At 41.0% G+C, this 16711-nt stretch overlaps 1 protein-coding gene across 6 annotated transcripts in view; it reads left to right on the forward strand.

Moving 5' to 3' along the window:
- The window catches only part of LOC115163124 (limbic system-associated membrane protein), a 1234562-nt gene that overhangs the window by 1192471 nt on the left and 25380 nt on the right, over nucleotides 1-16711 (forward strand). For all 6 annotated transcript variants that reach the window (XM_029714758.1, XM_029714756.1, XM_029714759.1 and 3 more), the window contains one exon: nucleotides 3611-3843. In XM_029714758.1, the coding sequence (XP_029570618.1) occupies nucleotides 3611-3843 (233 nt within the window). The remainder of the gene's footprint in view (nucleotides 1-3610; nucleotides 3844-16711) is intronic.

The following is a 16711-nucleotide window of genomic DNA, read 5'->3' on the forward strand; positions in this document are numbered from 1 at the left end:
TGCTGTCCAGAAGCCTTACCTCCTTTGCTGTTACATTCTCTTCCTCAGAGTACAGTATTAACAGGTTCTCAATTGTTTTTCCCTATGGATCATACCGAGGGCGTTTTACAGCAAATTATTTTTGAATGTATATAATGTATTATTTACTGTGAGGGAAGAGGTTGCTCATCTCAGGTTTATCCTCTATTATGGAGGCACAATGTGCAGAGAGCGCATCTCAGGAGATTTAATCGAAGCAGGATGCCCTTGCCTTACATCCCCTTGACTAGGATTCTCAGAGGTATCATCTATCTCACAGTTGTTATACTCAAGCATTCTTTTCTCACCTCCACAACTGGTTTTGCAAGACAGATAAACCAGCAGTCACTGTACTATAAGGATGCATCTCAAAATAATAATCTCCTACTTGACTGATTATTCCGACAGTGATGTATGTGAACCAGGAGAGCAAGAAAAGGTGCATGATGGGGAAATGTTCCAATGTTTTGTGGCTGTTTAAAGGCTTTGTTGTGGAAAAAATGCCCAAAGACAAAGGAGAGGGTCTCAATCTTTCCAGATGCATTTATGTCACAAGCACACAGCTTCTTCCTCTGGGGGCTGTTCTGAGTGAATCATGTTGAACAGAAAGTGCTAAGTGTTCTGGGGAAAAGTCATTCAAAGGAGGCACCGAAAGGTGAAAGGAGCATCCTCAGGTAACCAGCAGCCTCCAATCTTTTTGTTCCTTTTTTCTCTCCCCATTTCTCCCTTTTCTTCATTGTACAACATGTGTGTTCTGTTGCCACTGGGGGTTTATTTACTTGTACAGTTAGTTATATTTGTTGTATTTGTAGCATGTAGGATAGATTGATTTCCCGCAGGTTTCACGCTATGGGCTAGATTCGGTTCCAGAGGGCATTGTTTTTCCCCTAATGATATCAATTCCTTTTAAGTCTATAAATAAAAGGAGACTTTTTCTCACCCTCATCATTTTTCTTTTAAATGCATCATTACACTCGGTGGATTTCATAAACAACCTTCAAAAACATCACACTTTCCTTTTGAATCAAAGCAATTAATGTGACCCTCACAATAAACTGTGTCAACACAATTTTACAAGAATAATAATGATTTGTGTTTGAACCCACTTTGCTTAATTTAATCTTTTGCGTCGATTCAACAGTTTGTCAGTAGTTCCTAGGGTCTGTAAAATTACCAGAATGTTCTTAATGGCAGACGTGTGAAATTAATTAGTAGGTTGATTATTATGTACACTATACATAAACATGGATAATGAATCACCTGGTTGTTTATGAACGTGTGAAATCATTAGTCCTCTAAAGACATTTTTATCTGGCATCCGTTGAGGGCCGTCTGCTCTGTACTTTACCTACCAAGGGCTTTTCTATTCCTCCTAGTTTTGAAGCGAATGCACTGTTCCCTCTAAGCCATGTCCTTGGAGAATACCGACCACCTTCCCGGAAATACACTTAACCTGCTACCGAGAACGTATCTGGGGCGAGGAAATGCTGTAAGGGGAAAAGATATGACCTGGTTTTGCCTTTTTCCTCTGTGTGCCACGTGCAAACAGAAAGACTTGTTAAAGGAACAGCCCCCCTCACAAACCAAAGTAGAAAGGTAGTTAGCCAATGACCCGCCGACGTAATTCTCCATTCTTTTAATCAAAACAGTGTTACGGGGGGTTTGGTCAGGTTTATTGATCGCTCGAGAGAGAGCAGGTGTGATTATGTAAGTGAGCTCGTTGTTTTTTCAGTGTTTTTTGTATCCTGCCCGTAGAGCAGCTGTGCCTCCCAGCACCCCCTCACACCCCCTCAGCATGGTTCAGTTCAGTCCGTTCTGCTGGGGGAAGTATGAAGGGAGTACAGGGGGAGTAGCTGTCTGCCAGAGCGTGGCACCTCTCCCCTCTCATTAGAGTCTCCCACTCTGCATCTGCTGTCTGTACTGGGAGCTGTGGACTTCCCCCACAGCGAACCCTGCAGCATGGCTGCGGCCCAGCTCAGCTCAGCAGCACAGGCATCTGTCAAACCCACCAGACCCCTGTCATCCTGCCTGCCTCACCACCTGCCTGCTGCTCGCCAAAACAGGGGTTGCTTAGAGACAGGGAGGGAGGGAGGGAGGCAGGAGCCACTTGCCTTCTAGGCCAGCAGCTTATTAGTTTGAACAGGAAAAAGGTTTGGCTGGCGCCCTGCATGCGGTGGCCAGGGAGCGTTGGGGCCTGCGGACGGTTTGTGAAGCGCGATGAGGAAACTACTGTGCTCCTGCTGTAGTTCTGCTCACCTGACGGGGAGTCCAGGGTGTTTCTGATTGGAGGGCAGAGGGTTAGAACGGGTTCCTATTGGCTGATAAAGACGTTGGAAAAAGCTTTATTTAAGAGACATGTACAGTATTTCAGATGTCATTATAGTGATGTCATGGCTATTGGGTATTATTAGGGGTTTGCCTGCGGAGGGTGGAGTTTTTTTTGGAATGGGTTATATTCAAAAGAAAAACGTCTCAGAGTAGCAGTGTTAGTCTAGGATCAGGTCCCTTCTGTCCATATAATCTTATTCATGATTAGACAAAACTGATCCTAGATCAGTATTCTTACTCTGAGACGCTTTACAAATACGGGCCGTTATTAAGATGGTGACCCTCCCTGATTGCTGATAAGCCACCTCTCTCCTTCAATAGGAAAGGCCACAGTAGTGACACTACTGCATGTGAGAACCCCTCAGGGTCATCGTGAAACAACTTCTGCTCCCCGACTAATTCACTTTCTGTTTTGAATACACCCGATATATTGTGCCGAGCGGCACAAGTTTTCAATTTGCATTTCCGGCGTATGTCTGCCATGTTATATTATGCATGATATCCATTCTCATCGATTCAGACGTCCCCTTACATTTATTCATTAAGCAGGCGCTCTAACACACAGAGTCGTAGGCGTCATACTTATACACTGCATAATGCTCTGACAGCATGCAACAAGCCAAGCTAAACAAGAGGATACTGATGTCCTTTTTAATCAAGAGGAGAACCATCACTGTTCACCTACATATAGCTGTGGCCCTCTGGAGCTCAGTTGGTAGAGCGTGGTGCTTGCATTGCCAGGATAGTGGGTTTGATTCATGGGACCACCCATATGAAAAAATGGATGCACACGTGACTGTAAGTCGCTTTGGATGAAAACATTTGCTTAATGGCATATATTATACATTTATCAGAAGAGAGAGCAAAGCAGGAAGAACTAGAGAGATAGGAAAGAGCTTAAAGGGGTATTGTCAAATCTACTTCCCCGGAGTCAGATGAGCTTGTGCGCGAAGTTTGAAGAAAGTTGCTAACTAGTGCTAGCGCAGTTGCTAACGAGCGTTAGAGCAATGACTGGAAGTCTCTGGGTATCTGCTAGCATGTTCTCAGCTATCCCTCGGAGATGCCTCAGATTAGGAGGAGTAATTTTCATTCCAATAATGAATCTTTTGTTTATCTTTGGCCACTACATATAGTGGTCTCTCCCTATATACAATAGACCTACATAGATTTGAATATTAATTTCACGCGGTTCTGGCGCATAATCTTTTTTCAAATCGACCTGATTCATAACTTGGTTAATTTCCTCTCTCTTTTGTCCTTCCAGGTGTTACGTGGATGATAAGGTGTCCAAAGTTGCCTGGCTCAACCGATCCAACATCATCTTCGCTGGGGAGGACAAGTGGTCGCTGGACCCGCGTGTGGACCTGGTGAACAAGGGCCAGCTGGAGTACAGTCTTCGCATCCAGAAAGTGGATGTGTACGACGAGGGCTCCTACACATGTTCCATCCAGACCAAACAGCAGTCCAAGACCTCTAATGTCCATCTCATTGTCCAAGGTAGGCACTAGCACAATTAACCAATCAATCAACCAATCAATCAACCAATCAATCAATCCAAAAAGTGTATTTATAATGCCCTTTTTACAGTAAAAGGTTACAGTAGCCTGGCCATTGTTAGGTTCGGAATAAAAACTGGAACGGGCAACTAGAAAAAGCTTTAACCAAGTTTACTCACCCACTGTGTCATACAGCTGCAAAGACAACATACAGCCACACAAGTACATCTTTATACCTTCCGACCCATATGGCCCCCCTCCCAGCAGTGTCTTTTCTTTTCATCTGTTGACCTTATCTCGAGTTCAGTTCCACATTCCACATCCCTTCCACATCCCTCATGGTCCTGGTTCCTCAGAAACTGGCCTGCCTTATCAAGAACTGAAATTAGACTGTTGCCCTTTGCCTCCCTCCTTAGGAACGTTCATATTCAACGATAACATATTTAAACAGAAATGAACTTTCTGCACTTCCCCTTTTCTCACTCAGTACCTTTCCATATCACTCAGTACCTTTCCATATCACTCTGTACCTTTCCATATCACTCAGTACCTTTCCATATCACTCAGTACCTTTCCATATCACTCTGTAACTTTCCATATCACTCAGTACCTTTCCATATCACTCAGTACCTTTCCATATCACTCAGTACCTTTCCATATCACTCTGTAACTTTCCATATCACTCAGTACCTTTCCATATCACTCTGTACCTTTCCATATCACTCAGTACCTTTCCATATCACTCAGTACCTTTCCATATCACTCTGTACCTTTCCATATCACTCTGTACCTTTCCATATCACTCAGTACCTTTCCATATCACTCAGTACCTTTCCATATCACTCAGTAACTTTCCATATCACTCAGTACCTTTCCATATCACTCAGTACCTTTCCATATCACTCAGTACCTTTCCATATCACTCTGTACCTTTCCATATCACTCTGTACCTTTCCATATCACTCAGTACCTTTCCATATCACTCAGTACCTTTCCATATCACTCTGTACCTTTCCATATCACTCAGTACCTTTCCATATCACTCAGTACCTTTCCATATCACTCAGTACCTTTCCATATCACTCAGTACCTTTCCATATCACTCAGTACCTTTCCATATCACTCTGTACCTTTCCATATCACTCAGTACCTTTCCATATCACTCAGTAACTTTCCACCCAACTAGTTCCTCTTGACCGTTTCTTGACCGCTAACATATGCATTCCTTATGCATGTAAAGTAATCAATAAGTTCCAGTAACATAACATGGATAAGTATATTTCAACCATGTACATGGCTGCTTGTCTCAAGACTGACAGCCCACCATCGTCCTCCGTCAACCAGCAGCCCACCTATAGGTCTCTGTAATCTCATTGTCTTCCATATTATCAGGACAGCTGACAGGGAGTTCTCTTTAGCTGTCAAGAACTCCTTTTCAACTGTCCACACAGTATGGAAGACAAGGAGATGTCTGTCTGCCCGGCAGAATGTAGATCTGAGGCCCTCACTGTGAGGTCTTGTTTCTTGCCGTTTCCCCTGAAGCAATTTCCAGTAGTTTTTTATCTTTATCTTGGTACACTTGTGCTGCACATCAAACCTGAAGCTGACATTCAAGTTAACCCATTAACGTTGACTAATTTGTGCTATAATGTGTTTGTTTGTGCAATAATAGTTTGTGCAATAATAGTTTGTGCAATAATTGTGTCTATATTTTGTCTCCATTGATGGCAGCACCACCCCCCTATTGGAAATTCATCTCAGACAAATAGTGATTAGGGATGGAAGAGATCCTAAAATAGCATTTTACCACACAAAAGCTACAGGCGAACGCCGTCACATAGCGATGAACTTAAGAGCTGGTCTATTAATAGCACTAAAAGTTCAATACATGAATTGATGCTTGTGCTGTGTTCTAAGTGGATCTGTCCCAGCCAATTCTTCCCTGTTACCAGAATTCCATTGGGTTCCATTAGACACTGCTTGATCATTGGTATTTCTCATGTAGTCTTCCTGTGTTTCCATTTATCTGCACATATTTCATGACTTTGACATTTAGAGCTAAACATTGATCCTACATTGTATTTCGTCCTTCTTTACTTTTTTTCTCCAATAGTCCTACTGTAGACTTCAACTGTTATGTGGATATGGGCTGACATTAGCCTGCTCCCAGATCTGTTTGTGCTGTCTTGCCAACTCCTATGGTCATTTTTATAACAATGTGACAGCTTACTTCTTCCTATGTGAAGCATTTCATTCATTTCCTCTCCCCCCATGCTGAAACTATGGCTTCATATTGAAAGCATTTCACATCCCACTGTGTTAGTAATAGTAGAATTCTGATTGGCTATAGGAGAAAGTCACACCATCATCACATCATTCAATTATCCAACAGCCATTTACTGCTGAATCCAACATTTTTTGCACATAGCTTAAGGGGGAATGTCTGCCGGATGAAGTGTGTGTAGTTTCCCTTTCAACGACACAAACAAGACAATCCAAAAGCTGAGTAAAAAAAGTGGTATGAAATGGTATGAACATTTTTCCAACCGCAGCAGCAACACTGCCTCTACCTGCTAGTTAGCTATCAGAGAACATGTTCATGTAACCGAAGCTGACACGATTTCTGCAAGCAGGGACACCAGTGTAATTGGAAAACAAATGATCAGACAAAGTACATTTTCTGTGAATAATAAAGCCATGGACTTGCAGCACGCTTCTAGGCATCGGTGCTTAAAGACAGGGTCATTGCACATGATATGAATCGTAATATGGCGATTTTCCCAACCCATTCTCTTTTGATTTTGAGGCAACCCGAGCTAGCCGTTGACGTGGAGCCATTGAAAATCTGTGTGACTAGGATACTCCGACACCATTGGTTGACTTTGGAGTTTGCTAAGCATATGACAGTGTGTCAAGAGCAATTTGTGCATTAGTGCATGCTGGTCATGTGCCAAATGTTTGAGACCATTGAAATCTGTCAATAAAATAGATCCCATGATGGTTTCCTGTTGCAGCAGGCAGCAGTAATCTGTTTTTTTGTGCAGCAAACAGCACCGCTTTGTCAGCGGATTTTTATCAGAATTGATTTGGTCGCTTATAAATTAATGTCAGCATTTTTCATTCTTTGTTAAGAAATCAAAATCATTTAAATTAGAGTGCCAAGCAGCAACGCGGGGTCTTAGCAGACAAGCACACAGATCCACCATGCAGTGAATAGAGATACTACTATAAACTCCTACTTGTTTACCAAATAAGTCAGATCCAAAATTTGAACTACTTTGTGTTTGTTTTAGCATCACCGTATGTATATCCATTAGCAACCTCTATCTGGGTTTCCTCAGCTATCTTTCAATGCATGAGTTTTGCTATATAGTTAATGATTAGGATGAAGTCCACACCACATTTTGAGTCAATCAAAGTGGCAGTTAATGAAAGGAATTTTGTATTTATTTTGTATTATTTCACCTTTATTTAACCAGGTAGGCCAGTTGAGAACAAGAACTGCGACCTCAATTGATTGACATTCAATTTATTTGGTCATAAAAATTGCTCTCGAGCTAATTCCAATTTCATGTTCATAATGATAGATAAGTGTAGTTTCATCTCAATCATCGTCATAAAGGATCTCCATAGTGATTCCTTTATCTCCGATCAATACAGAGGTGATCCACAATGGCTTTGTCCACATTTAGCCCTGAATCACAATGGTGTGGTATTTAATGGGGTGAACCGAGGCACTTACTAAGGAGATGGTGAAGGCAGTGTGTCACTCTAAAGAGCGCGTGGGGGGTGTAAGCAGTTCTACTTTGAAGTCTGCGCAAGGAGGAGGAATTGACCTTTACCAATTATCATGGGACAGTCAGAACCTTTTAGTGGTCCTTCAGGAAGCCATCTCCCCCACCCACCTTTCCTTGCTGAAAGGCTCCTTATTGCCAAGGCCGACATATTGTGTTACTAGTCTGACTTTTTGGTGGCGGCTTTAACACTTCAGCTACCAAGTGGATCGGTGGCTGTTCCCGGCCGCCAATCCACCCCTCTGGAGAAGAATGGCTGTCTTCTCCTTGCCCATTATTTTAGCGATTGTATGGGAGGAAGAGAACGCGACACACTACATAACTGCAGATATTGTCTGTCGCCTTTGAACCCCTTAACGAAACGGACTCCTTGATGTTTTAATGAAAGAAACAATTTAGTATTCCGTTTTCTCTTTGGCTGACTTGGCTGAAATCAAGGGGAAAAAAGGCATCTCCTTTAATCTTTTTTATGCTCGGCAGAAGAGGCACCTCATGCATTTAAATGGGGCCATCCCACGGACACACGTGACTTCAAACACATCAATAGGGCTTCAGGTGTAGGGCTGCCATGTTTCAGAGGATAAGTAGAGGCCGTCCCATCATTCCTGGAGAGCCTCTCCTTTATCCACTTTTCAAGGCTGTAATATAGATGGCCAACCTCTTTAGATGTTATGTATGGAAAATGGAGTGCTGTCCTGGCCACATGCTCTCTGTCTCACCTGGCAACTGGTCTGAAAATATCCTCTCCCAAGCTATGCTTTAATAGGGTCCTGTCACCTATGTCAGGCTGTCTCGGCCCTACAACAGTCCTCAGGTCAGCAGTATGCTCATTTTGGGCACTCTGCCACTCAACACAGGTCGTTCACACTGTTAGGGCCTTGCTCTCACTCTTATCATCAACTGTGAAAGAGCTGGCCAATGGTCCAATTTCAGGACTGAAAAGACTTAGGCCCCAGAACTGTGAATAGCTTGTCCTATCAATCATTCACTCCTACAACCCAATAGTAGCTTTTTGTTGAAGGGATCTGTGCTATTGTTGGATTAGTTGACTGATTCTGCTCATTCAGACACACATCTCCCTTCAGCCCATCATATGCACTTTGAGGTTATTTTTGTATAATCAAAAGCGCTATATTATTAATATCACTACAGACGATTAACTTTATTTGAAATGAACAAAATAATGATTATTCTCTGAGTGCTTAAAGGCCCAGTGCAGTCAAAAACACACACACACACACACACACACACACACACACACACACACACACACACACACACACACACACATATATATTCAGTGGCAAGAAAAAGTATGTGAGCCCTTTGGAAATACCTGTATTTCTGCATGAATTGGTCATAAGATTTGATCTGATCTTAGTGTTTTTTGTAGGCAAGGCAGCTCTAACCAACATCTCCAATCTTGTCTCATTGATTGGACTCCAGGTTAGTTGACTCCTGACTCCAATTAGCTTTTGGAGTAGTCATTAGCCTATGGGTTCACATAGTTTTTCCAACCTACACTGTGAATGTTTAAATGATATATTCAATATAGACATGAAAAATACACAATCATTTGTGTGTTATTAGTTTAAGCACACTATGTTTGTCTATTGCTGCGACTTAGATGAAGATCAGATCAAGTTGGATGACCAATCCAGGTAATTCCAAAGTGGTCACATACTTTTTCTTGTCACTGTATATATACAGTGCCAGTAAAAAGTTTGGACACACCTACTCATTCAAGGGTTTTTCTTTACTTTTACTGTTTTTTACATTGTAGAATAATAGTGAATACATCAAAACTATGAAATAACACATATGGAATCTCTGCATGTGTGGTTCCCACCATAAAGCATGGTGGAGGAGGTATGGGGGTGCTTTGCTGGTGACACTGTCAGTGATTTATTTAGAATGCAAGGCACACTTAACCAGCATGGCTACCACATCATTCTGCAGCAATATGCCATCCCATCTGGTTGGCGCTTAGTGGAGGACTATCATTTGTTTTCCAACAGGACAATGACCTAAAACACACCTCCAGGCGGTGTAAGGGCTATTTGACCAAGAAGGAGAGTGATGGAGTGCTGCATCAGGTGACCTGGCCTCCACAATCACCTGACCTCAACCCAATTGAGATGGTTTGGGATGAGTTGGACCGCAGAGTGAAGGAAAGGAAGCCAACAAGTACTCAGCACATGTGGGAACCCCTTCAAGACTGTTGGAAAAGTATGAAGCTCATGAAGCTGGTTGAGACAATGTCAAGTGTGCAAATCTGTCATCAAGGCAAAGGGTGGCTACTTTGAAGAATATAAAATATAAAATATATTCTGATTTGTTTAACATTTTTTGGTTACTACATGATTCCATATGTGTTATTTCCTAGTTTTGATGTCTTCACTATTATTCTACAATGTAGAAAATAATACAAATAAAGAAAAACCCTTGTGTCCAAACTTTTGACTGGTACTGTATGTACAGTTGAAGTTGGAAGTTGACATACACTTAGGTTGTAGTCATGAAAACTCGTTTTTCAACCACTCCACACATTTTTAGGACATCTACTTGGTGCATGACACAAGTAATTTTTCCAACAATTGTTTACAGACAGATTATTTCACTTATAATTTACTGTGTCACAATTCCAGTGGGTCAGAAGTTTACATACACTAAGTTGACTGTGCCTTTAAACAGCTCGGAAAATTCCAGAAAATGATGTCATGGCTTTAGAAGCTTCTGATAGGCTAATTGACATCATTTAAGTCAACTTGAGGTGTACCTGTGGAGGTATTTCAAGGCCTACCTTCAAACTCAGTGCCTCTTTGCTTGACATCATAGGAAAATCAAAAGAAGTCGGCCAAGACCTCAGAAAAAACTATGTAGACCTCTACAAGTCTGGTTCATCCTTGGGAGCAATTTCCAAACGCCTGAAGGTACCACGTTCATCTGTACAAACAATAGTACGCAAGTATAAACACCATGGGACCACGCAGCCGTCATACCGCTCAGGAAGGAGACGTGTTCTGTCCCCTAGAGATTAACATCTCCGAGCTGTGAGGGGAACGGCACCTCTGTACCTTCAGGCTCTGATCAGGCCCTACACCCAAACAAGGGCACTGCGTTCATCCACCTCTGGCCTGCTCGCCTCCCTACCTCTGAGGAAGCACAGTTCCCGCTCAGCCCAGTCAAAACTGTTCGCTGCTCTGGCACCCCAATGGTGGAACAAGCTCCCTCACAACGCCAGGACAGCGGAGTCAATCACCACCTTCCGGAGACACCTGAAGCCCCACCTCTTTAAGGAATACCTGGGATAGGATAAAGTAATCCTTCTAACCCCCCCTTAAAAGATTTAGATGCACTATTGTAAAGTGGTTGTTCCACTGGATATCATAAGGTGAATGCACCAATTTGTCTGCTAAATGACTTAAATGTAAAAATGTAAATGTAACATACTTTGGTGCGAAAAGTTCAAATCAATCCCAGAACAACAGCAAAGGACCTTGTGAAGATGCTGGAGGAAACAGGTACAAAAGTATCTATATCCACAGTAAAACGAGTCCTATATCGACATAACCTGAAAGGCCGCTCAGCAAGAAAGAAGCCACTGTTCCAAAACCGCCATAAAAAAGTCAGACAACGGTTTGCAACTGCACATCGAGACAAAAATCGTACTTTTTGTAGAAATGTCCTCTGGTCTGATGAAACAAAAATAGAACTGTTTGGCCATAATGACCATTGTTATGTTTGGAGGAAAAGCACGGGGGTGCATCATGTTGTGGGGGTGCATTTCTGCAGGAGGGACTGGTGCACTTCACAAAATAAATGGCATCAAGTGGTAGGAAAATGATGTAGATATATTGAAGAAACATCTCAGGACATCAGTCAGGAAGTTAAATCTAGGTCGCAAATGGGTCTTCCAAATGGACAATGACCCCAAGCATACTTCCAAAGTTGTGGCAAAATGGCTTAAGGACAACAAAGTCAAGGTATTGGAGTGGCCATCACAAAGCCCAGACCTCAATCCTATAGAACATTTGTGGGCAGAACTGAAAAAGCATGTGCAAGCAAGGAGGCCTACAAACCTGACTCAGTTACACCAGCTCTGTCATGAGGAATGGGCCAAAATTCACCCAACTTGTTGTGGGAAGCTTGTGGAAGGCTACTCGAAACGTTTGACCCAAGTTAAACAATTTAAAGGCAATGCTACCAAATACTAATTGAGTGTATGTAAATGTCTGACCCACTGGGAATGTGATAAAAGAAATAAAAGCTGAAATAAATCATTCTCTCTGCTATTATTCTGACATTTCACATTCTTAAAATGAAGTGGTGATCCTAACTGACCTAAGACAGGGGATTCTTACTCGGATTAAAAGTCAGGAATTGTGAAAAACTGAGTTTAAATGTATTTGGCTAAGGTGTTTGTAAACTTCCGACTTTAACTGTGTATATTGGATATATATATAGATATATATATCCACACTATGAGGTTGGAATAATACTGTGAATTTGTGAAAATTATGATAATGCCCTTTTAGTTTAAGAGCTGTTTAAAAAGACTGCCTGACATTTCAGTTTCTGTTTCGGTAGGATGGAGTTTTGGCCTGCCTGGTGACATCACCAGGCGATTAATTGGTTAATAGACCAATAAGAGAGGGACTGAATGTACAACTGAATGCCTTCAACTGAAATGTGTCTTCCGCATTTAACCCAACACGAGAGTTCCAAACCTCTCTGCCAATAACAGCTAGTTTTTAGTTTTCCCCTACCTACTCAGACCACTCCAGGTCCTAGCAAAATTCTTGCTTGAGAAATTGCTCTTTGCTACGAAGCTATTTAGTTACTTTTTTACAATTTTAATTGAAAACAATCACACTAAAGGTTCTTAATTGTTATGATTTGATATTGAGATAAAAACAGCTGCATTGGATCTTTAACATCCATTGGTGCCTACGTGCCAAGCATAATTGTCATTCCAAAATAGGGTAACACCTGTCATTAAGGATGTTGTTTTGTTGACAGCACAAAATGTTGAATAGATCACTTTGTTTTGAACTTCACTTTGTTTTGACATTCACTTTTGCACTCATAACCACACACACAAAGTGGGGTTAAGTGACGAATACTAATGATCAGTTATGAAAGCTTATAGTTTGAACATTTTTATTGCATTAATGCTGAAGGTCAGAAATATTACCTACAGATGTAGGATCTTAATTTGATCTATCTTTTTTTGCGGAGAATGTTCATGCACTTGTACAATGCAAACTTGTACTGTGTTTGAGTTTTAAAAAGGCTTCTAAAGTTTGTCATTTCCACTTTGAAATTTCAGACTTGATTTGCCCTAACGGAAAATGTATCAACCCCTACAAAAATCCCTTAAATATAATCCACATAATAATTCACATTTCCTGTTGCTGCACGTTTTTTTTTCCTGCTGTAGCAAACTGGCTCAAATTAAGATCCTACATCTGTAGAATATTATCAGAAAATAGCCTTTTGACTAGCATCCAACGCATATCCAAATATAGTAGACTAGAGAGCTTAGACTCAGCAATGGCATCTGTTATTAGTTAGTGTTTCATTGGCATCTTAGGCATTTTCTAATAAATGTGTTAGTTGACTGCACATACTCAAATAGTTCTCCGTTCTCCAGCTGTCCAGAGGGCCATTTTGTTTGGCCATAAAACTGATATAGCATTTCCACACTAGTCCTCAAGACGTGTGTTCACTATACATTCCCCTATTATAACCTGTAGGCTACAGTACACTTCTTTGGCTGCTCTGAACACTGAGTCTGACACATTGAAACAATTTGTCGAGTGTATATCTACAAACTCCTTCTGGAATATACATTGAGTGTACAAAACAGTAGCACATGGTCTTTCCATGACATAGACTGGCCAGGTGATTCCAGGTGAAAGCTATTATCCCTTATTGATGCCACCTTCAATCCACTTCAATCAATGTAGATGAAGGGCAGGAGACAGGTTAAAGAAGGATTTTTAAGCGTCAAGACAATTATGACTGATTATGATTGTGTATGTGTGCCATTCAAAGAGTGAATGGGCAAGACAAAAGATTTACAGTAAGTGCCTTTGAACGGGGTGTGGTAGTAGGTGCCAGGCGCACCGGTTTGAGTGTGTGAAGAACTGCAAGGCTGCTTGGTTTTTCCACGCTCAACAGTTTCCTGTGTGTATCAAGAATGGTCCACCCTCCAAAGGACATCAGCCAACTTGACACAACTGTGGGAAGCATTGGAGTCAACGTGGGCCAGCATCCCGTGGAACGCTTTCAACACCTTGTAGAGTCCATGCCCCGACGAATTGAGGCTGTTCTGAAGGCAAAAGAGGGGGGTACAACTCAATATTAGAGAGAGAAAATGCATGTTAAAGGTTTCCCAGGAGTTGTTGTTCTGCCAATATTGTAGACATTTGAGATAATATGTTGTTCCTTTAGGTCTTCTGAGAAATGTTACTGAGAATTCAGTAATGATTATGAGTCATTAGAGGCCTCGGTCTCTCTCTTTCTCCCTATCTCTCTCCCTCCCACTCTCTCTGTAGATATAGACCATCATCATTGTACAATGGTTATTCTGCCATTAGGTGCAGTATGTTAGGAAACTGTCTCTGCATTTATGATATTAGTCTTTTATGGTTTATACATAGATGCGTGAGTGCTGTTGTAAACGACGCACAACTAGCTATAATTACAATACTATACCTCAACAGGTGACGTACAATTATTTAATGGAGAGGTTTTCAATGTATTGGTTAGTTATTAAGTGTGCTGGTACATATTGTGTCCGTGCTTGTTATTTCTCCTTTGAGCTGAAAAGCTTTTCAAGTGCACCACTTGGCAGTGGTGTAAAGTACTTAACTAAAAACTACATTAAAGTACTACTTATGTCGTTTTTTGGGGTATATTTACTTTACTATTTATATTTTTGCCAACTTTTACTTTTACTTCACTACATTCCCCCAAAAAGTTATGTACTTTTTACTCCATACATTTTCCCTGACACCCAAATGTACTTGTTGACAGGAAAATGGTTGAATTCACACACTTATCAAGAGAACATCCCTGGTCATCCCTTGTTCCTCTGATCTGGTGGACTCACTTAACACAAATGCTTTGTTTGTAAATGATGTCTGAGTGTTGGAGTGTGCCCCTGGTTATCTGTCCCCCCAAAAAAATGGTGCCGTCTGGTTTGCTTACAATAAGGAACTTGAAATGGTTTATACTTTTTCTTTTACTTTTGATACTTAAGGACATTTTATCAATTCCATTTACTTTTGATACTTAAGTATATTTAAAACCAAATACATTATACTTATACTCAAGTAGTATTTTACCGGGTGACTTTCACTTTTACTTGAGTCATTTTCTATTAAGGTATCTTTACTTTTACTCAAGTATGAAAATGAAATACTTTTCCCACCACTGCCACTTGGTAAGTACATGTATGTATGCCTAAGGCATTACAAAGAGGAGCAGGCTAATCCATCCTTACTGAAGGCAGTCGACCAAAACACCTTGGATGTGACTTAGTTAGTTCAGAGATTTGACACTGGGAGGTTTTCAGATATAGTCAGATATCTCCCAGGTCTCCCAGATACCACAGCTGTTCAGTACTAGCAGTCAGAGTATATTAAGCTCAAGCCAGGCTAATAGTCTGGATAGAAACATCAGTCACTCAGTCAATGCCATTGGGTCTGGTTGAATCTAGTTCAGATTGCTTCTCGTTACATCAAGTTGAAATGGAAATAGAAGAGAACCGCATACTAACCAAGAACTGCATTGTTCTTGTTTGAAAGTCAAGTGCAACTTGGAGTCTGGTGGCCCAATCAATCCTGCTTTAACAGTGTTTATGCAGTCTTTTTGTACAGGTTGCTGCCCTAGCTTTCTCATTTCTTATTCAGAGAATTGGAACATCCATTTTGCTAATTGACCACACAGTAAAAAAATATGTTTGCTGTTACGTAAATATAAAAATGTACGTTTGTTGGCATTAAATAATAAAAAAAACATACATCGTAACTCAACAGTGGTCTCTTACCAGATGTAAGCACAAACCAAACATAACAAGCAAAACTGTTTGATAGGCATGTGAAATTCAATTGAACCTAAGGCAAAGGAAAGGAATGCTTACGTCAGTAACATTGTAGCACGGGTTCCTTACTGTAATCCCAAAACCGCTTGATAGATGTAATATTCAGTTGAACGAAACTTACACCAAATGAAGGGATGGTAAAAGAGGACTTTCAAAGTGGTACCAATAGAAAGGGTGTGGAAACTGAGGTCTTCCATCATTACATTGATCCCAAGCCTTCTAACTCATTACCCTCATAGGGTCAAGACAGTCTATCAACAGGGTTGGGTAGGTTACTTTCTAAATGTAATCCGTTCTACAATGTAGAAAATAGTAAAAATAAAGAAAAACCCTTTAATGAATAGGTATGTCCAAACTTTTGACTGGTACTGTATATATAATTTATAAGTCCAGAAATAGATGTAGCAACTACAGATTGCCCCTTTAAGTCTATCTAAAGTGTTCACGTTTGAGCATGTGTCCATTAGGCCTATGGATTTTTTTTTATCTGCATGAATTAGATTGAGCAATAAAAGCCTGAACTTTTATTCCATAGGCTGGGATCCGCACTATGCAGCTGTTGCAAGAGCTCATTTTTCACTGGCTGTCCACTGGTTTCAAAAACAATGATTGATAGGCCGTTTAAACTTCTTGAATTCAACCATTATTGGGTTCAAATACACATTTAGATTTGTGAGCAGCCATCCACAACAACCACAATTCATAAGGCACAAATAGCTAAATGAGAGAGCAGCAGTGTGATTTACATCAATGCGCTATTTAGATATCAATAATAAGTGATATCCATAACGCTGTAGACTACACCACTGCTGTCATCCTTACCTCCAAGTGTTTAAGTTGGATAATCTTTGGATGCCGACAGCAGTCGCACCATTGGAAGACATAGCTTGGACTATAGCCTACAAAAGCCTATTCTTGCTCTTTTCCTGCAATCCATCAATCACATCTGGTGTGTCATCATA

The sequence above is a fragment of the Salmo trutta genome, chromosome 26 (assembly GCF_901001165.1).
Source record: "Salmo trutta chromosome 26, fSalTru1.1, whole genome shotgun sequence".
NCBI classification, from domain to species: Eukaryota; Metazoa; Chordata; class Actinopteri; order Salmoniformes; family Salmonidae; genus Salmo; species Salmo trutta.